This window comes from Orycteropus afer, unplaced genomic scaffold, assembly GCF_000298275.1.
Source record: "Orycteropus afer afer isolate SDZICR_OR568_19922 unplaced genomic scaffold, OryAfe1.0 scaffold00048, whole genome shotgun sequence".
In the NCBI taxonomy this organism is placed as follows: Eukaryota; Metazoa; Chordata; class Mammalia; order Tubulidentata; family Orycteropodidae; genus Orycteropus; species Orycteropus afer.
The window spans coordinates 14,247,198-14,269,004 of record NW_006921635.1 but is presented as its reverse complement, the minus strand read 5'-3'; the positions used below and the strand labels follow the sequence as shown (position 1 = coordinate 14,269,004).

The 21,807-nt window shown below is 48.2% G+C and overlaps 1 protein-coding gene across 1 annotated transcript in view; it reads right to left on the bottom strand.

The window, feature by feature from the left end:
* The window catches only part of BICDL1 (BICD family like cargo adaptor 1), a gene marked incomplete at its 5' end in the record, with an annotated part of 93,421 nt that overhangs the window by 9,585 nt on the left and 62,029 nt on the right, over positions 1 to 21,807 (bottom strand). The window contains 5 exons of the mRNA XM_007938289.1: positions 3,231 to 3,374; positions 4,626 to 4,844; positions 5,530 to 5,709; positions 13,433 to 13,579; positions 16,468 to 16,584. Coding sequence (XP_007936480.1) covers positions 3,231 to 3,374; positions 4,626 to 4,844; positions 5,530 to 5,709; positions 13,433 to 13,579; positions 16,468 to 16,584 — 807 coding nt within the window. The remainder of the gene's footprint in view (positions 1 to 3,230; positions 3,375 to 4,625; positions 4,845 to 5,529; positions 5,710 to 13,432; positions 13,580 to 16,467; positions 16,585 to 21,807) is intronic.

The window sequence follows — 21,807 nt, the reverse complement described above, 5'->3', positions numbered from 1 at the left end:
CTGTGCTTGCTGCGTTAAGAGGCAAAAACACAGAGGGTCTGAACTTGTCCTCAGGGCATCTAGGGCTTAATTGGGAAGATGAAATGGAATTAGGGTTTAACTAGGGCAACGCGAGCTGGATGCGCCAGGAGGACTGGAACTCGTGGCCTTCAAGGAGGAAGTGGCACCTCATGGGGAGCTTGCAGGGTGGTGGCGTGGAGCTGAGCCGCTGGGAGGGTAGGGTCTCCTGGGCAGAGAGGAGCCAGAGGCAAGGCCCAGGTGTGGAAAGCACGGGCAGGTGTGCCATCCCGGCAGACAGCCTTTGTTTACGCGGCTAACGCCAAGGGGTGAGGTGGGCGACGAGAGAAGGCTGGCTGGCGAGAATGCAGCCAGACTGGAGTGGCCACGGAGGCCAGGGGCTTCCCATGATCCAGCCCAGAACTGACTGGAAGAGCATTCTTCTCTCAAATCATGGTTCAGGAGGAGTAAGCCAAATCACCGGGAGGGGGCTGGTGGAAGGGCAGGTGAGTTGGGAAGTGATTACCAAAGCCCGGTGTGAAGAAAGCAGGTCTGAACTGGGGCAGTGGTTGGGAGAACAGAGGGGAGGGAGCTGAGCTCGGACAGAGGAGGCGCTGTCAAGGTGGTACTAGTGAAGGCATGACTGTCCCCAGCATCGCTTCTCCTGTGCCTTCCACTTCCTTTCACAACACAACGGTGTGCACGCTAGTCAAGCATAAAGGATTCAAATACCAGAACTGGGGCTTTTTCTCACTGAGCCCTATACAGCCACGTTCACTGGCCTGAGAACAGGCTGAAGGACTTCACAGGTAAGTGGCTTCCATACTGCTACCGACTAATGACCCAGCAGACAAACTCAGCCGTCAGCCCCCACCAGTAAGGTGAATGGGAGTCTGGAGAGCTGTGGGGAGTAGAGGGAGAGGAGCCCCCTGACACCGACAAGGAGGGTGTGGGGCTCCACACAGGGCACAGAGCTGGGGACTTGGGCATTAACTCGGCATGAGACGGCGCTGGGACAGCTTTCGGGTCTGGCTGTGGATTTTGCCTTAGCCAGCTCATTACAGTTAAATTGAACCCCAGTTCTCTTTTTGAAAAATCCATCAGGCTTCTGAGGGGGCTGGTGCTGCTAGTTTTGTCCCGTCCCAGGCCGCACACCTTCCACTTCCGGCCTAGTTTCCAGGAGAGAAAAGCGCCCATTGAGGCAGGAGGGCCTCGGGCTCAGTGGCTGGACTCTGGCTTGAGGTTCGCCTCAGCCCCCTCCCCCAAGGCCTATAGGGAACACTAGTTCCATCTCACCTCATCTGGGTCCTGCTGCCCCCTCCCCCGCCACGGGGGTCAAAGATGGTCTGGCTCCTCTCCCGCCCGAGGGTTCCCAGGGTGCGGGGCCTGCCGTGCTCAGCCTGTGCGTCCGTCCCCTGGTGCCGGTCGGCACAGGAGGTGCGCAGTCGACGCTGACCCACGGAATCAACTCCAACGCCCCACTCTGTCAGGGCTGCGGCTGCACGTCAGTCCACAACTCAGTGTGCACCCCACCCCTCTCGGGGTGACGGTGCTGTTGGCCTTCGCCCATTTTGCCTGTGAGGCTCTGGGGAGAGATGAGCTGCGGGGGGAGCCCAGCTCTGTCCTCTGCAGTTCCTGAGTCTACCTGCTAACTGCTTGGAAGGGGAGCCCCAGGGCCCTGCCGCCCCCAGTTACCAGCTGCCTTCTCAAGGGCGCTTCTCTGGTGGGGTGACTTCTTCAACAGTCCTCCCCCAGCCTCTCAGCCACCTACACTTTCCTTGTGTTTCTGAATGAAACACTGTCCTCTGGTGAGCTCTGAGGTTTGATGATCCTGAGAAAAACTAAATGAGAAACAGCAGCCAGCATCAGAGAGCTGGAACAGCAGTGCCCCTCAGAAACGCCAGCAGGCTTTAAAATGAGGAATGTTTTTATGAATCTAAGGACGTGCAAATCCAGCCTCTTGAGTTTCATTCTTCTCATTTGGGGGATCTGGCCCTGGGTCCACACCCTGGCCGACTACCACCTGGAGTCTGAGGTTCCGGGATCGAGACACCCTGGCTGCTCCAGTCCACTCTCAGGGCCTTGCTGGGAGCAGCCACAGCTGTAAACAGCATCTGTGTGGCCTTGATACCTGCTCCCTGACAGAGGAGGTCCAGTCATGGCTGTGGGTGGGTTTTCCCCTATTTCCAAGAGGATAATATTAGGGAGACTTCTGGGTATAATCCAGAAAAAGACAGGAATTTATGTCTAGAAAAGTCTTTTAAGGAACACTGACTGAATTTAAAAAAAAAACAAAACCCTAAAACTCGCCGCCATGGAGTCAAGCCCAACTAATAGTGACCCCCCATTGGTTTTCCAAGGCTGTAAATCTTTACAGAAGTAGATTATCCCATCTTCCTTCTGTAGCGGCTGGTGGGTTTGAACCACTAACCTGGTTAGCAGCCAGACGCCTTATCCACTAAGCCACTAGAGCTCCTCGACGGAAACAAAAGCCTAGCTTAAGTCTCATATCTCAGAAATCTCATGAAGCAGGAAGTGACAAACAACTTGGGACATGGAAAAGGAAGGGGCAGGCCGGGGGGGGGCAGGGTTTAAAAGTCCACTTGTGTGACGTCTCCACGGGAGTAGGGGGCTACACGTGGCCCTCCTCAAAAGGAAGGTTTATCTCCTAGAATTGATTCTAGAAGCTCCTTTCTGGGTGGGGCTGCTCCTGAGCCCTTTACGTCTTTTCAGATCAGAGAATGGACATCGTCCTCCAGGGTTCTCAAGAGATGTGATGTGAGCAAACAGGGAAGGAACACGAGAGCAGCAGTGGGTTCTTCTAAAACCCGAATCAGGCCAGCAGAGGGCTGGCATTTATAAAGAGGGAGCAGTCCGGCAAAGACCACCTGTTCTTTCCTGTGCAAACTGTCCTGCTGGAAGGAACATGTCTAAGTGTTCTGGGAACTGTAGTTCTTTAAACCCTCAGCATCCACTGACTCTGGTTTGTGTCACTGGAGGAGGTGAGCTCCAGCTATTTGTATCCCCATCAGTTTTACCTTGTGCCAAACCAGAGGATGGATTTAGTCTGTTGAAGTACCCAGTTCACCTTGACCTCAGGTCACAGTCCCCTGAGGGCTGCCAGAGGAAAGCCACTTCTCAAGTTCAAGTGGGAGAGGAAGACTCACCAGGGCCCCAGGAGATCCACAGCTGTGTGCACATTCCCTGCCCTGGACCATAGATGGGGTGCTCACCTGACTGTGGAGTTGCTGCAGCTCTTCTAGGCTTTGCCTCAGTTTACCCCTCTCTCCCTCCATGAGTTCCCTTAGGGCTCTTGAGTCCTCACTGGTCTGCCTTATCTGTTCTTCTAAGGAGTCATCGTCAATTCTCCGGGAGCTCTGACAGCCAGAGAGACGATGAGGGTGGAGAGGACCAGTGGGGAGGTGACAGGCAGGGAGAGATGGTGAGGGTAGGGACGGACATGGACCATGGACAGGGAGTGGAGTGCAGAGATGCGGGGAGGAGAAAGAGAACGGGATATGGTGGAGGGGGAGTGGGGGAGAGACAAAGCAGGGAAGAGAGAAGGTTAGGGGAGAAAGCTCTTCTCACTCCAGTTTGCGAACAGCAGCAGACACTTTGCGTTTTCTTGCTGTTTTAGATGATTATTCTTATTTCAGGGCTTGCGAAAGGGAATGACTGTCTGTTTGGAATGAGACACGCCCACTCTGACCATGCTCTTTTCCCATTAAGACTGGCCTCTGTGGACCCTGGCAACACATGCCCAGATCAACACAGCATGCTCAGGTAAGAACAACATCCTTTTGTTTTACTTCACCTCGTATGGGTAGAGAGACTCAGCTATTCTCTAGGAAGATGAAACCTGAAGAGATGCCCCAGCCTGAGGGCTAGGAGTGTGGAAGGAGCGGATAGGGCAGAAACCTGTGCAGCTGCAGGAGGGGCTCTGCCCAGGATGCTCACTTGAAGCGCCCTCTCCCCTCAGGAGGGGCCCATCTGGACTTCTCAAAGGCCCTGGCAGTTGAGCTCAATGTTCTGTAACTCATATTCTTTTGACTAAAGCTTCTTATCTTTCAAGTTTGCCTGTTCATGGCCAACCCCCCTCCCTCACAAGGAACAATGGACTATGAATGTTGTTGTTATGTGCCATCGAGTCGGACCCGACTCATAGTGACCCCTCCTTGGGTTTCCGAGGCAGTATCGCTACAGAAGTAGATTGCCCCATCTTCCTTCCGAGGAGTGGCTGGTGGGTTTGAACCGCCAGCCTTCTGGTTAGCAGTCAAGTGCCTTAGGCACTACGCTACCAGAGCTCCTGGGCTATGAATAGTAACCTGCAGTTTTTAACCTGGATACAAGTTCCCAGAGTCAAAGCTTCCAAGGAAATCTCTTGGCCTTGAGGCCACCATTGCTTGTACAAAACTGAGAAGAAAAAGACTCCAGTTGTGCGTCCCAGTGGCCTCTGGAGAGATTCTGGAGCCTTCCCTTCCTGGGCCCCCAGGGTCAAGCCCTCAAGCAAGTAGGCTGTCAGGAGAAATCCCTGCAGGCACTCTATAGGCTTCAAGTCCAGGGTTAGCCTCACCCCAGCCCTACCCCCAGGCCCTGTGGTGTTAACAACTCCTCGACTGGCCTCTCACCGTGGGCTCCATGCCGTCCACGATGCTCTGGACCAGTCTCTTAAGCTCGTTGAGGGCAGTGCGCAGGCTCCCAGCGGGCACGTCTTTGGCAGACGAGGTTTCTGAGGACTCGTCCATCGAGGAGTCCGTGGAGACGGCGGAATCGGCACTGTCATTCCCTCGGAGGTGTGAGCAGAGATAGCGGACCTGGCAGTAGGCTTCCCAGAGCTGCAGTCTCAGCTGTGACAGAAAGAAATGGCTCAACTGGAGTCTGCAGAGGGCTGCCACCTGGTCATCTTTTCTGAGTATCTGAACCCAAAACACAAGTTCTGGGAAAAAGGTGGTTTTTGCTTTTGTTTTAAATCACATGTCTCAAGAAACACTAAGACTTGTTTTGGGTCCCATATGTCTGTCCAGATGCCCAATTCTTCCCTTCCCTGCTTTCCGGCCCCTCCCACTTGCCATATAAACCACCTCTTTATGTAAGCATAGTTACTTTCATGGGAATCAAAATTATCTGGGGAATAAGGGGTTACGGGTAACATGTAAAGAAGCCAACTGGATGGAGAGGAAAGATCATGGATGTTGTAGAACTTGATCAGTACAAGAAGCATGAGGCTGATCATTAGTCAACAAGCATTTCCTAAGAGGCACTAGGGTGACAGGAAGTGGCCTGTGGCTGTCCTCTGGCAATTCTGTTTTTAAGGCCTCAGTGGACAGGGGTGTGAAAATGGGAGGGCAAGGAACACGGTTTGTAAGGGCTGCTTCATGACCGCTCCAGCCAGCCAGCCTAGGGCTTGCCTAGGTGTAGGCCACAGGCCCTCCCCAGGCTGGCGGCTGAAGTACAGGCATACTGATAGGGAGGGCTGCTGGGCTCTGCTGGGAATGCCCAGGCCATCTCGCCCGGGGAGTGACGGGTGGGCACCTGCTCCCTCTCCTGCTCCAGCTCCTCGGCCTCCATGCTCTGCTCGATCTCCGACAGGAGGGATGCGCTGGTGGCGGTGGAGCTCTGTAGACTCCTCTCCTCAGTGAGTTCCTCCACCTTCACCTGCAGCTGCCGGTAGGAGAGCCGGACCTCCTGGAGCTCCAGCTGGCTTTGATGCAGCTTTCAACAGATCATGGAAATGGCAGTCAGGTGTGAGACACAAACACTCAGAGCTGCCCTGAACCGGTCATGGTTCTAGACCCAACCACCAGTTTACAGAAGAACACAAAGGAAAGAGGAACGAGCAAAGTGCAGGTTGTAGGCAATGCTACAGCACAAGCAACTCGGTTTCTTCACAAATAAATTTCAAGGGAGAAAAAGAGGAGGAACTTGCTACTGATTAAAAGAATTAAAAGACATATCAACCCACTGCAATGTGTGGGCCTATTTTAACTTGTATAGTGATTCAAACAAAATGTTTGAAAAATTTATGACAGATGACAACTGAAAATTAGAACACTGGGTATTTGATGATATTGAGGAAGTACTGTTAATCTTGCAGGTATCATAATATCCCAGTAATACTTCTGAAGTCATCATCTCTTTATTTACAGATGAACTGATGAAAACTGTGGGAGTATTTCAGAATGACACAGGAGAGGGGGAGTGGCTGTGACGCAGGTGGGCAGGACTAGCCATGGCTCGCTGGTTCCTAGACCTGGGCAGTGGAGTATTTAGGTTTCATTACAGTATTTTTTAGTTTGTTTGAAACTCTTTATAATAAAAATTAAGCACATACATGCAGATACATCATGACGTACCATTAGATTCTCACCAGAATGCAAATAAATACTAATAATATCAAGTATTGGTGAAGATGTAGAAATACTAGGGTACTCAATGCTAGTGGGTATGTAAAGTGCAGTGTTTTGGAAGAGTGTTTGGCAGCATCTGATAAAGTTAAATATACACCGAGCCTGTGAGCCATCGTTTCCACTCCGAGGTGTAAAAGCAAGCTCAAGCCCCTTGCTGTCAAGTAGCTTCTGACTCACGGTGACCCTACAGGACACAGCAGAACTGCTCCATTTGCTTTCCAACGCTGAATCTTGACAGAAAGGGGCTATGGTGGGTGGCACAGTCCCTAAGACATTTGATTGCTAACCAGAAGGCTGGAGGTTCAAACCTACCAGCCACTCCTCAGAAGGAAGACTGGGCACTGTACTTCCATAAAGATTTACTGCCTTGGAAACCCAGGGAGGGGTCACTAGGAGTTGGAATTGACCTGATGTCAATGAGTTTGGTTTGGTTTGCAATCTTGACAGAAGCAGACTGCCCCATCTCCCTCCCCTGGAGCAGGTGGTGGGTTCTAAACACCAAGCTTTCTGTTAGCACCTGAGTACTTTAACCACTGTGCTACCAGGGCTGCTCCTCTGAAGTGCAGACCTAACAAAAATGACTGCAGGTGTGCACAAAAGCATAAACAGGATGTTCATAACAGCATTATTCACAATAGCCTCATGGGGAAATGATCCAAATGAAATGGATAAAATAGTTTATCCAAGTTGAATGGATAAACTGTATGGTGTGGCACAGTACCTAAGGCATTTGACTGCTAACCAGAAGGTTGGTGGTTCAAACCCACTGGCCGCTCTGCAGAAGGAAGATGGGACAGTCTACTTCTATAAAGATCTACCTCCTTGGAAACCCAATGAGAGTTGCTATGAGTTGGAATTGACTCAATGGCAGTGGGTTTGGGTTTATTTTATTCATATGCTGATATACTATACAGCTATGAAGAAGACCACACTGCCACTATATGCCACAACATGGGATGAATCTCACAGGCAAAACATTTACCAAAAGCCAGACATAAAACAGTACACGCGAGACTGCGCGTACATGGAGTTCTCACGCTCCACTGAGACAGGAGAGATGAAAGGTGGAGCGAAGCTGCCCTTGAGTGAGTGGCCAGGTGCTGACGGAGAGCACCAGCGTCTGGGGTGTGGGCAGTGTTCTGCATCGTGATCTGAGTGGTGGTTACTCTGGAGCATGTGTGTGTGAAAACGCACTGGGCTGTCCGCTTCAGGTTTGTGTGCTTTACTGTAAGTCATGTTTTAATGAAAAATCAAGGGGTGAAAGGGCAGCTGAGAAAGGAGCTGGGGCTAGGGTGTGGAACAACACCTGAGGGGCAACACCAAGAGTTTCCGAACCCAGGGGGAGAGCAGTCTCTGCCTACTTTCTGTGTCATACCTCACAGTATAAAGATAAGGCCCAGGCTGGGAGTCACCTGGTCACTCTCCTTCACCTCCTGCATCAGGCAGTTGAGGGACAGGTAGGGAGAAAGTGACTCTGCTCAAACCACTGTGAAGTAGAGCTGGACTCATAACTCTTGGCCCAGTGCTCTTTCTACTTGTCCACACACTTTGCCACAGACAGAGTTAGCTTCACCTAAATCTAACAATCTCTGAAGGGGAAGTGCCACGCTGTCAGTTTTAACTCTCACGTTTCCGCCTTGTCTACCCCAAGTCCTGCATCCTGCACATCAAGCTATTGTTCTTTCTCAGTCCTTTCTGAAGTCTGGGAAGAGCTAATTACATAGAGACATTCCTATTCAAACAGCTTCATCCTGCAAGTTGAATATTATATGTACTATACACCCGACACTTTCTCCACAGACTTTGATTTTTTTTCTTTCAATTTTATTTTGTTGTTGAGAATATACACAGCAAAACTTACACCAGTGCACAGTTTCTATATGTACAATCTTGTGCAACCATTCTCGCCCTCCTTTTCTGAGCTGTTCCTCCCTCATTAACATGAACTCACTGCCTCCTACGGTTCCTATCTAATCTTTTGAGTTTCTGTTGTCAATTTGATTCCACAGAGATGGTTCTTAAAAGAGCAAATGGTCAAGGTAGACATTCTTTACTAGGTAAATGAAACTACTGTTTGCGTAAGAAGACTTCAGGGGGTATTTTGGTTTAAGGTTCAAAGATCTCATGGCATTAGTTTCAGGGATTCATCTGCCTCCATGCCTCCATAAAGTCTGGATTCCATGAGAATTTGGAATTCTTTTCTGCATTTCCCCTTCTCCCATCCAGTTCTGGTCTCCTGGCAAAGGAGGACGCTGTTCATGGAGACAATTAGCCACACATTCCATATCCTTCTCCTATTCCTGACATTCCTTTTTCCTCTGTTCCTCCAGGTAAATAGAGACCAAATTGCTTAGGATGGCCATTTGCAAGTTTTTAAGACCCCAGGCATTATGCAATAAACTAGGAGGCAGAACAGAACACGTTATTAGGCCAATTAACTGGAATGTCCCATGAAACCATGACCCCAAACCTCCAACCAAGGAACCAAATCCCATGAGGTGTTTGGTTGTACATGAGGAGCCTCAGCAGCTACTGTCTGTTTGTTGTTATTGTTGGAAATGTATCTATCACACAATTTCTGCCAATTCACCTTTTCACAGATGTGCACCTATTGACAGCAATGACAACAGCTGGCTGTGCAACTCCACCCTTAATCAGTGTGATCTCTCCATCACTGTTAACCCCCCTTTTCTCCTCCTCCCACACCTGGTAACCACTTTGGTCTTTATACATTGGCCTTTCCTTATCTTTCTGTGTAAGTGAGGTCATATAATATTTGTCTTTTTGTGATTGACTTATCTCAGCAGCATAATGTCTTCAAGCTCCATCCGTATGGTAGCATGTATCAACACTTCGTTTGTCCTACTGGCTGAGAAGTAGTCCACTGACTGTAGGTACCACATGTTCATCTGTTGATGGATATTTAGGTGGTTGCCACCCTTTGGCTATTGTGAATAGTGCTGCAGTGAACACTGGTGTACAAGGCTCTGTCTGAGTCTCTGTTCTCAAGTCTTTTGGGTCTCTTGATTTTTGGATGATCTCAGGAATTTTCTAATAATGAACATTCCAGAGCTGGGAGGGCCACAGAGATAAACTAGTCCACCTGTTTCAGGTTCTTCATGATCAAACTGAGGCCCAGAGAGGAGGAGGAGGTGATGCCAGGGGTGGAGAGGACACAGCACCGCAGGGATCGCGACCTGCAGCAAGTCTGCTCCCCCCTTGCTGCCTCTGCTTCATCCTCTCTGCAGTCTCTGTGACCCCTTTAGTTTGGCACTGGCAACAGGGTAGGGAAGCTCTGTCTGGTGAGACCATCATCACTGCTCAATACAAGGGGAGGACTCGGCACGGCTGCTGGGTGCCAGGCTATTTGTGCATCCACCACTACACCTGCTCTTCATGCACTGGCCTAACTGCAGGAATCCCAGTCAGTCTGTCAATCGCTGTGCTATGACCATATGCTGTACCTGCATGTGAGCACCACTTCCCAATCTCGTCTTTATGGACTGCCCCTCCTTTAACAAATACTAGAAAAGCGGATTGGGGGACTTCCTGAGATTTAAAGTTGGCCAATTTACCTTTTATACAGTGATATTTCTGGGGCCACCCTTGTTCCATGAACAACACTGCATTGATCTTTTCCAGATCTGAGTTAAGTGGGTTTTGGGGCACCTGCAGAGATGCGGAGACTATAGGGCAGCTGGCAGTTCCTCAGAGCTCTGCAGTCACCTTAAATGGAACAAGCTGGCTGGCAGGGCCTTTAGCCGATCCTTTAGGTGCCCTGAAGGCCTTGCCTTTGCCAGGCGCTGCCAGGACACCACTGACTAATGGCCCTGTGGGCTCGATTAGCCCTGACTAGCAAGGGCTTGGGGCCTGGCTGCTCAGACAGCAAAGAAGGCCCTGGCAAGCCTGCTCTGCGTGGCTCCTGAGATCAGCAATACCTGCTGATCCAGTGGGAATGCCTCCAGCCTGAGTTCTGAGGAAATTCACAAAGCAGAAACCAGGGTTTGAAAACACAAAAACAGACATTCCTAGGAAGCATTTGGCACAATTACAAATGGTGTATGAGACTGGCAAAATGCTTTACGATGATTTTCTAGCCATCTCCGCATATATCTCAGCAGGAGAGTTCAGCTCAGACAAGTTCAAGGTCTTATGCAGTGGACAAAATTAGTTCAATTACTCATGCACACTCGAAGGTGCTTAATTAATTATAACAGCAAGAGAAGAAAAGAGTAGGCCAGGCCTGTACTCTCTGGTCAGTAACTGACTTACCAACGGGACAGACATACGTAGACAACCAAACCAGAGGAGAGTCTACTAAGTAAAAGAACCCCTAAAATAAGAAATATCATCCTTTATGTCACAAAGATGACACTAAATGTGTTTAGACATATGAACAAGGATGATACCAAATACCCTGTCTCTGAGTAGCATGTTAAGCTTAAGAACTCATCATACTCCTGCCCCTAAAGTTGGCAGAAGTGGGGGTACTCTCCTCATTCTACATTTAAGGGAAGTAAGGGCTAGGTTGGGGCTCTAGGTTATGTGCTTCCTAGGTTGCCCCATGTTGAATAGGGCCTGTGCTCTTGGCTGATGAAATCTGCCCACTAATCAGGGATGGCCCTGTACATGCCTGTAAGATGCCCAGCTGGGCATGGACTAGGGCACTGTTACATGGCCTTGCGGGGACAAAGTGTGTTTCCTTCACTAGATAATGTGCTTAGCAAAATGCTTAATATACACTGTGTGCTCAGTAAATAATAATTTTATCCCTATTCTCAGAGTGAAAACAATTCAGAGTTGAATTCTTTTAGTGCTTTAAAAAATCTGTTTTTGACAGCAGAACTCTTTTCTCAAACTAAGTTTTATGCAGATCTCCAAATGACACAATGAAACAGCTGAAGAGGGAATGACTCGGGTTGTGGCAGGGGAGGCAAGCCTAGTGCCTTGCCTGCTCAGCCGTCACTCACCTCTTGTCTGAGGAAAATGGTTTAAAACCATGGGACTCTCTCCGTTCTAAGAGAACATTTTACAAATCTGATTCAGGGCCATGCAGTTGTTAGTCGAGGAGTCCCTGGGTGGTGCAGATAGTTACATGCCAACTGTTCACCAGAAGGCCGGTGGTTTGGACCCACCTAGGGGCGCCCAGAAGGAAGTTCTGTGGATGTCCTTCTGAAAGGTCACGTCCCTGAAAACCTCATGGAGGGCAGTTCTACTCCACACATGAGGTCACCCCAAGTCAGAATCAGCAGCAGGTTTGGTAGAACTCTTACTTGAATGAGCTGGAATTTGTATTTCTGTCTCAGTACAGGCCGTTTCAACAACAGAAAGGGCTTTCTGGGGGACACTGGTAATAATTGGTGGCTTAAGGAGAAGTCCACGTGAACAGAAGGAAAAGCATCACAAATGGGAAACTGTGATTCCACTTATGTAAAATATCCAGACGAGGCAAATGCAGAGATCAAGGTTTATTAGTAGTTAGTTACCAGAGGCAGGCGGGGGTGGGAATTCTTGCTTAAGGGGCCTGAGGTTCTCTTAAGGGTGATGGATGCACAAGATGAGTTCAATTATTCAAGCACACTAACGTCACTGAACTGTGCAAGTAAAAGTTGAAATGGCAACTGTTATATGTATTTTACCACAATAAGAAAAATACTGAACAAGCACAGAGACCCTCTCCCCATCTTGAAGACGGCAGTGAGGCTTCAGTCAGCACCATTTTCTGTTTGAGATTTTCCAAGGGCCTATTCTGGGCATTCCTACTTCCGTAGTGATACTGCCTCAGAAACCCAAGGAGGGGTCGCTATGAGTCGGGGCCGACTCGATGGCAAATAACAACAACAACAACATTGTATTATATGGGCTGGTGCAGGCCCTGGCAGTGTTCCATCTGTTTGTTGTACATAGGGTCGCTATGAGTTGGAGCCAACTCGATGGCTCCTGACAAGAACATCATCGTATGAGAAGTTCTAAGCTGAAGTTACAAAAAGCATAGGGATGGGGGAAGCTGATCGTATGCCCTCAAAGAGGTAGATCCCTCAGATAGCAGCTCAGCTGATGGTGCCAGTGAAAAGGGCTCTTAGCGTGAGATGCTGTCTCCTTATCCCACCCCCAGGCTTTCCTCAACAGCCTATGTTTGAGCTCAGTGGGAGCCTTCTGTGGCCCGGTCTTTGGGGAGGGCCCACCTGGTACACCGTACTACCACCTCCGCCATTTATGATGCTGTTAAATCTGGTCCCCTCCCCACACTCTTAGAGCAGGTCTAGAGGGAGGTGGGGCACTGCTGGCCACTGGCCTCAGATGCCCCAAGGCTGGCCCCGCAAAGTGTTCTTGGTTGCAGATATTATGCGCTGTGCCTGGGGAGGTGGAGAGGGGTTTTAATCTTTTTTTGTTTTGGGGACTGTTTCTTATTAAATGTGAGCTTGGGGACACAGTGGGGGCTTGATGGCAGCTCTCAAAAAAGGACAAATATGGTCATAAAAGAAATTTCCTTCAGGAAGAAAAAAGAGGCTAATTAGGCTGACAAAGGGGGTAGACTGTGCCTTTCCGGGTGACTGCCAGAAGGATATGGGTCCTGCTGTGTTCAGTGGGCAGTTTCTTGGTTCTGCTTTGTGCCTATCGACGAAATCCACCCGCCTGGGAGACCAGCAGCAGAGAGCATTCTGAGCCGAGCACAGACAGCTGCTGGCTCCCTCTGAGAGCCTCTGGCAGATTGACAAACGCAAGGGGGCTGGGATGACAATCCCGACGTCCCAGCCTCGCTAATGGCCCAGAGAGAACTCTGAAACTGCTCCAGAGGCCAGTGGCTCAGAACAAATTGGAGGGATGACCTGTGGGTAGAGATGCACTTGTCCCTGGCTGAGCCAGAAGGGCTAGAGGCGTGAGTGCCCGCAGGGAATTATGGCAGGGCCACAGGGACCTCAGCGTCAGCCACTCCCGAGCCCGGGGGTGGCGCTGGCCTGGCAGCCTTTCAGCTCTGGCTGAGCAGCTGGACTCCCTTAGCTGGCCTCGCCCGTCCCGGTCCGTACCTGTAGGTCTTTGTCATGGCTCTGCCTCTCCAGGATCAGCACCCGGTCCTGTAGCTCCTCCACGGTCCCCTGCAGCAGGTCATTCTCCTCCAAGGTGGTGCTGAGACGGTGCTCCAGCTCTCGTTTCCGATCCGACAGCATCTTGATCTGAAAGGGCAGAGTCACACAGGTGGTGTGGAGTTACACCTGGGCTGACGAGCAGGGTGGGAGGCACGAGCCCCGAACCCGAAGGCATGTGTGCCATCTCAGAGAAAACGGTGGCAGCGGCAGCATAACTCTACATTGAAGAGAAAACTCCTCCCCTCTAGAAACCTGTCTGGGAAGGGGTGGGGGTTAGCTTTCGGGAAGCGGCAATGTCAGATGCCAGGCAGAGGAAGGGAAGGTTAGGGCTCTGGAAATTCCAGAGATAAACAGAAGGGCCACACCTTGCCTGCCCTCAGCTTTACACCAAGTCCACCACTGTGTGTGTGTGTGTGTGCGCGTGTGTGCGTGCGTGGCGGGGAGTGGAACCTAACCTGCTTACTCCTCCTCCTCCTCCAGGCATGAGCACAAGGAAATGCCCAAGAAACCTGCTGTAGCTGTTGGGTTTTATACTCTAGGGCTCCCCTCTGCCCTTTCCTACTGCTGGCCCTCTGGCTCTATTCAGCCAGGAGCTAGCAGGGTGCAGACAACAAAGCAATGCCTGTATCACCCTGTGACCTGGGAAGGAACGGGACAGGGACACAATGAATACCTGATTTCACTTAAAGGGTCTGTTGCTTGAGCAAGTCATTTGTGACTAGAAGCAAATTCTCTCCTTTTATGAAACAGGATGGTACACCGAGGACCTAGCCAGAGTCAAGATAGACACATCTCCTTTTAGGAAGGTCTGTCTAGTATCAGTGAGAAAACAGATGGAAAAAGGAAAGAGATGCCAAGTCTTCTTTGGCTTTCAAGGTTTGCAGGGTAAGGTGCTTGGCTAGTTTCCTCCAAGGCTTTGCGGAAAGTACCCTGCCTGCTCAGGGGCTACAGAGAGCCTTCCCGAGTCTGTGGCTGCTTTCTGGAGAGGGTTTCAACTCCCTGGCTCCTACTGGTACTTGGGGACGTCTCGAGTCCTGCAGGTCCCTGGCTCCTCCCATTCATTCATCATTTCCCTGCTGGAATGATTTCTCAACCAGCTTCTGGCCATAAATGTTCTGACGTGGTTGAGATGCTGTGGTGGCTGCCCAGTCTAGCCTAGATTACAGTTCCTTCAGGCCTTGACTTGGTTCAGTTCTGAGGTTCAACCTCAGAACTTTTCTAGGGAGACTTGGAAATGAATAGCTCACTTGCCCCAGGCTCTCTGAACCCCATGCACCGTTTTCTGCGTTTTGGCTGTTCTCACTGTGCATTAGAATTGTGTTCATAGGGACAGATCTTCCCCGGCCTCCAATCCATCAGATAGGACGCTGTCCTGGGGAAACCAAGTATGTGCCTTTTGTCCAGAGAGATCAGGTATCTGGCCAGACAAAGAAATACTGTCTCTCAAGTGTGCGCCTGGTACAGGACCCAAAGGAGCAAGTGCCTTTTGTGAATGGGCCCACTATTCCCTGCAGTGACGCGAAGTTACTTACATGAAGGGAATTCTTACTCTAGTTGATCTGCATTTAAATACCGTCTGACCTTTACATTTTTCTTCCCCTGGATAATATTTGTTTCCCAAGTCTCACTCAGTGAAGTAATGAGGTAGTATGAGTCTAATGGACAACTCCAGCCCCTTCAAAAAGCTGACAAGCTCAGAGCTACGTGAAGTAACTTATTTGAAACAATCAATTTCACAGCTTGCTTTTAAAAGCAGCAGTGATACTGGGATCAAGCAAGGAATTGGCACTCGGCTGCCCACTCCCTCACCTCACCCTACGCTCCCTGAAACTTATGACCAGTTCTGGCAGTAAGCTTTCCCAGGAATGCCCCCATGCCAGGAGGGTCTACGAGAAGTGAGTGGGGGGAGAGGAAGACAGGCAACTGGAAGGAGTCAGACCTTGGCAGAGGCAGTTGCACAACTAAATCATGCACACACATGGTCACAGACACGCATGCCAAATCCCACTGGAGCAAACTCTACTTACTTCAAGGACCTGCTGCTCAATACCAGCAGGAATTCCAAGGGAAGGGAGGAAGGGAAGGGACGGGAGGCAGGAGAAAAGAGAAGATATTGACAGATTTTAGGAAAAACATCTTCAGGTGATTTACAAAGCAGGGGGAGCAGCAGTCTGGCTTTTCTGGGGCCTGGTCCTAGCACAGTGGCGGGCACTCGTCAGGCAGGACTAGAGTGCCCTTCACAGTTCTACTTGGCTCGAGGGCTGCTGTTGAGATGCTTAGCTGAGGGCTTCTGAGGTGTAGATTAGATGGAAGTCTCCTCAGGTGTTATGACCCTTCCTCTCTCCTCTCCTCGCACAACTGGATTCTCACTGTACTCTTCCCTGGGTGCTACTTTCTCCTCCATTCGCTCTGCTCAGTCAGTGCCTCAGCCCCTGGCTGCCATGTTCTGGCCTCTCAGAGGCACCAAACATGCTTTCCACGTATTAACTCATCAAGTCCTCACAGCGACCCTATGAGGAAGGTACTTGCATTACCCTCATTTTTCAGATGAAAGCCATTGCTACTGAGTTGATTTTGACTCATGGCAACCCCACGTTAAGGTGGGCTGCACTGGGACCAGATGGAATGGAGAGAGGAAGGTCCCTTTCCCATTTTCTGTTTAGTCGGCAAGGATTTGGAGGGTCAACCCATTCGAGTAAAGGTAGGTCATTCACAATTTCAACACGCTCAGCAGTAACGGTTAGCAATCCCTCAGCAACTTTAGTGTTCCAGACAACGGGCCATCCAGAGGAACGTGGATCATGTGTTCCCTATTGAGCTTCTCCCAGATCTGTCGGTAGAGATTTTAGTCACTCTTCTATAAAGCAGGCTTTTGTTTCCCTGTTCAGAGGGCCCCCCTTATCCAAAAGACCCACTACATCACCTCCAACGAGAAAATCACTTTCATCCCAAACACTGCCACAGGGGACATTCACCTCAGCCTGCAGACTCTCAAGTCGGATGATGTGCTGGTTGGTTGAAGAGTTCTTCTCCCGGAAGTCTTCTCTGAGAGCATGGACTTGCATGGAGAGCTGCTTCTCAACTTCTGATGCCTGTGAACAGAGGAAGCCATCAGAGCTAATCCAGAGGATGTGCAAAGGAAGCCTGTGACGACAAGGAAGCGCATGATAATTTTTGCCTTTCGTTTCTCACTTTCCTTTCTAGAAGGAGTGCTGGGTGAGACACTGGTTTCCCACCCCTGGTGTCTTATTCTCTAACAAGACAAAGTCTTCATCCTCACCTCTACCATACTATAACTATATCTATGTTCAAGACCACTTTACTGATTTAGAACAAATAAAACCAAAGAACCAAATGCATTGCCGTCAAGTCGGATCTGACTCATAACGACTTCTCCTTGGGTTTCTGAGGCAGTACTACTATGGAAGTAGAATGCCCAACAGGAGTGGCTGGTGGCTTTGAACCTCCAGCCTTCTGGTTAGCAGTCAAATGCCTTAGGCACTACGGCACCAGAAGAAATAGGTACAGGAAACAGTAAGCTCTCAAATGTTAATTATCATTGTCACTCTGCATGTTGCTGTTGAGTGATCCAACTCAGTGATCCTGTAGGACACAGAGAGTAGAAATGCCCCATAGGGTTTCCAAGGTTGTAATCTTTACAGAAGCAGAATGCCATCTTTTCCCCACAGAATGGCTGGTCAGATTGAACTGCTGACTTTTTGGTTAGCAGTCAAGTGCTTAACCACTGTGCCACCAGGGCTCCTTGCAGAAGCAGAAGCACATAGCAAATCTCTACCAAACTGACAGACAGTCTCAGTATTTGACATGGAAGAATAAGACAGTTCCACCTATTGCCTCAGACATTAGTTTATTTTCCTCAGCCATTCCTCAGCCGGGCCCAGGCAAAGTACCTTTGTCTGCATTTCTCATTTCCACTTCAAGTGGTCACTATTTGAAATTGCCTGTCATGTCTATTAAGATTTTTGCCATTCATTCCTCGTATTAACTTTCAATGTTGGAACTTGTCATTCTCTGGGGAGCATGAGTTGAGATACTTATTTCCCATCCCAGTCCATTTACCTCTAGTGTTGAAACATGGGTTGTTATTAGATACCAGGGAGTTGCTGTCAACTTGTAACGACCCCATGTGACAGAAGAGAAGTGCCCCATCGGCACTAGGCTGTCATCTCCACGGAAGTGGGTCTTTCTCCCATGGAACAGCTGAGGGGGTCCTATCTGCCAGCCTTTCTGTTAGCAGCTGAGCCCTTAACTGTCACACCACCGGGGCTCCTCGCTGAACACAGCAAATGCCAAAACATCATTCGATGTGCCAGCACTTTCCGTTGAATAGTAGGAGAGTCATCCGTGAGAATGCTCACTTGGTCACACGTGAGCTCCAGCACCATTGGAGGAGAGCCCTGGGGGCTGCAGAGCCGCAGGACAAGTTAGGTAACTGCCTCAGTGCGTTTTCAAAGGGCAGTGGGGTTGGTGAGCTTTATGGGTTCTCGGAAGAGTTCACTGTGTGCAGGAATGGTAAGGAAAGGGGTCTTGAGGAGGGGAGATGGTGATAATGCTGAAATGGTAGGCTAACTGTTCAGTGAGGCTCTCACAGTAACATTACATACTCAATTGTTCTTTTGATCTCAAATGCTATATAATGAATGGTCCGTCTTCTGTGCCAAAGATTCACCAAATAGTGCCTCACTGGACTACAGAGCCACTTAAGAACCTTAACCTATAGTTCTAATCTGTACACAACACTTACAAAGCACACAACAAAGTAATATCAAACCATCTCTTTTCTCTCCATATTCCAAATTTAATTTTAGGCACAACCAGCTTTTATAATCATTTACACAATGTTACTCAGTCACCTTTGTCTAGCAATGATATCAGTAATATTTGAGAACTTAGCTAATTTTTTTAAATGCACCATCTCATTGCTACAATCAAGGCAGGGCCTCTCACCCTCAAATTGCAAGTGAGGAAACAGGCTCAGAGAAGTGAAGGAACTTGCCCAGGGGCTCAGTACGTGCCACCACTCAGATGGGAACCTTTGGGCTGTCTAAGCCCAAGTTAGCAGTACAATACTGCCTTCTTATATTCAGAAATCGCTTTTCCTACATCAGAATTCTGTCACTCACTATTGAAACCAAATTTTACATGAGCACCATTTAGCAAAGGTTTTATTTTATTTTCTTATGTGGATAAATGTAAGTGTGTCTTGAAAGGTCTTCTAATAGAATTTAGGGCCCATAAGGAAGACTCCCTCCCCTGTGCTGCACTTTGACTCCCTGCATTGAGTTCAGTTGACTGTTGGGATCTCAAGTATGTTTAGACTTGCAAAGCACTGGATAAAGCAGGCAGCCGAGCTGAGCTTACTCCTATCATCACCACTTTGAAATCAACCATGAGACAACAAAGCCACAGAGGTTCACTGAGGGCTGTAGATCTAGCCCGGCTGGAATCAGAAATGCTCCTGTAGACTAGCTCCTTCTAAAACCAACCTTTCTGGAAGGAGAAATTTGTCTCTTCCAACCAGGAAGTCCAACTCCAGGTCCTGAGCTCCTAGTCACTATGCTATAATAACACTCCTTTAACTGTTTTACTCCTTTGCGTGTGTGGAAGGATGTGTTCACAGAAGGCTTTTAACCTCCAGCTCCTCATGTGAATCCCCAGCAGCCCTGAGAAGTAGCCATCACTGGCCTCATTCTGCAGACATGGGGGTCGAGGCTAGAGGGAGTGCCAGGTCCTGCCAAGATTGCTCAGCCACACCACAGCCCTCTTCCAGCCAGCGGGTGTCATCTGCCGGAAATGGTAATGGCAGGGACTATTAATCAGGGCTATAAATCTGTTCTTCAGGAGCTAATGCACCCTTCAGGGATGATGATTTTCTTCTTTTTCAGAGACGGAATCTGGCTCAGATCTTTAGACTTGACTAACAAAATGGGTGTTGTTGTTGTTGTTATGTGCCGTCAAGTCGCCCTGACTCAAAGCAACCCCTCCTTGGGTTTCAGAGGCAGTATCACGACGAGGGTAGATTGCCCATCCTTCCTTCTGAGGAGTGGCTGGTGGGTTTGAACCGCCAGCCTTCTGGCTAGCGTCAAGTGCCTTAGGCACTATGCTACCAGAGCTCCCAAAATGAGTATTAGCTAATAATTTCTGCAAATAAACTAAATAATAACCTTGTAAGTCCGTATGCAACTATAATGTCTAAATGCTTTCCTATCAAAGTATCAGGAAACTTACAAGGCCAGCCTGAGCTCCATAGAGCATTCCAGAACTTCTGTGAAGCTCTCCAAGTAACAGAGTTAGCCAGGAGAATAGGAGTCTCTTTGATGGAACCCACTTGGCTCCTGAGATGAAATGATGGTGTGATGGAAAGAAAAAAACAAGTAAGAGTCAAATGACCAGGGTTAGAGTTCCTGTCCTACCATATATATGTGTACAAATTATACGAGTCACCTGACCTATTTCACTTTCCCAAATTTTAAGTATATTCCTTCTTTACCCATTAGTACAAAAATTCAGGATAATGCAAGACTGAGTTCATTCACTGAAGTATTAGGGAAAGAAGAAAAGAAAGACATATTACACTGTTAGGAATTTAGGTCAACTGTGGGAAATAGTACAAGGTTCAAGGATTTTTTTTTTTTTAACCAGGTACAGAGGATATCATGTAAGTATTATAGGCCACTGACACATACATAAGGAGCTCTCGTGGTGCAGTAGGTAAGACCTTTGGCTGCTAACCAGAAGATGAGTGTTCAAACCCACTAGCTGCTCCACAGGAGGAAGATGAGGTAATCTACTTCCGTAAAGATTTTCAGCCTTGGAAACCCTGTGGGGTTGCTATGAGTCAGAACTGATTTGATGGCAGTGAGTTTGGTTTTGTTCCCAAACATAGTTTTGCACTGATGACAACCCTATTAAGTGACTTGAACAACATCATGGAGATGGTGGGTCAAACAACAACAAAAAAATATGCAGAAACACAGAAATATTTAGGAGTCATATCTTTTAGTTCTGCTCTCATGGTGACCTTTCAAAGCTATTCAATAACCAGAAGTCGTACCTTTCTAGGAGATACAAATTCACCTATTTCCAGGTTTGGGACAGTAGTCATGGTCCTGGGACTTTTTTTTACAGGGTGTATAGGAGGTGGAGTGATTTTAGGACAATTCATTTTTATAGTAGAAAATGGTGGGCATGGTCTTACATTTACTTCTCAAAACTAAAAAAGATGAGTTCTGGCTACCTTGCCTGGTTAAGCAGCCAGTAACAGTTGTGGCCAAAATAAAGACATCTGTAATCATAAATAAATATAAAATAGATGGTATGATTTTAGTTCAGGTATTTGTCCCTTTTTTAAAGTTAATTTTTTTTTTCTATAATAAAAGGAACAGTTGATTAGAGTAAAGAGAAAAAAATAAAAGAGAACTGAAGGTTTAAAATAAAAGGTAAAAGTTAACACTTATGCCTAATCCTTAGTGCCACCCTCCACAGGTAATCACTACTAGAGATGTTTTTTTATGAGTTCTTCTAGAAATTTTCTATTCCTGTCTACCTAAAACATTACCATAAAAACTTGCCTTTAAAAATACATCTGTAGTTAACATCTTTCCACGTCAATATGTAGATCTCTCTCATTCTTTTGAACAATGCCCTGATGTTGAATTATGTGAATATACCATCCTTTGTTTAACTAGTCCCTGCCGATGAGCGTTTAGAGTGTTCCATTTTGTTTTGTTGTCATTCTCTGGGGAGCATGAGTTTTATTTTGTCATTGCAAACATTGCTGCAAAAACATCCTTGCTCACCCATCTTTGTGCTTACGAGAGCATATCCTATAATAGATAAATTCCTATAAACGGAATTACTAAGTAAAAGAATATGCTTGTACTTTTTGATAGGCATTACCAAAAACCAAACCAAACTCACTGTCATCAAGTTGATTCCAACTCACAGTGACTCCCATTGGGTTTCCAAGGCTGTAAATCTTTATGGAAACAGACTGCCTCATCTTCCTCCTGTCCAACAGCTGGTGGGTTCAAACCACTGACTTTTTGGTCAGGAGCCAAATGCTTTAACCACTATACCACCAGAGCTCCTCGGTATTCCCAAAGTGTCCCCAGAAAGGTTGCATCCAGTTATACCCCTATCCACACTATACTAATACGCCTGCTTCCCAACACCTTGCTACCACTGGGTGTTATCAACGATTGTGATCTTTTCTTTGCATGCTTAATGCTAATGTTCTCAAAAATTTAAGTCTTTTAAAATTTCATTGCATGCAGCTTGAAAACAAAAGACAT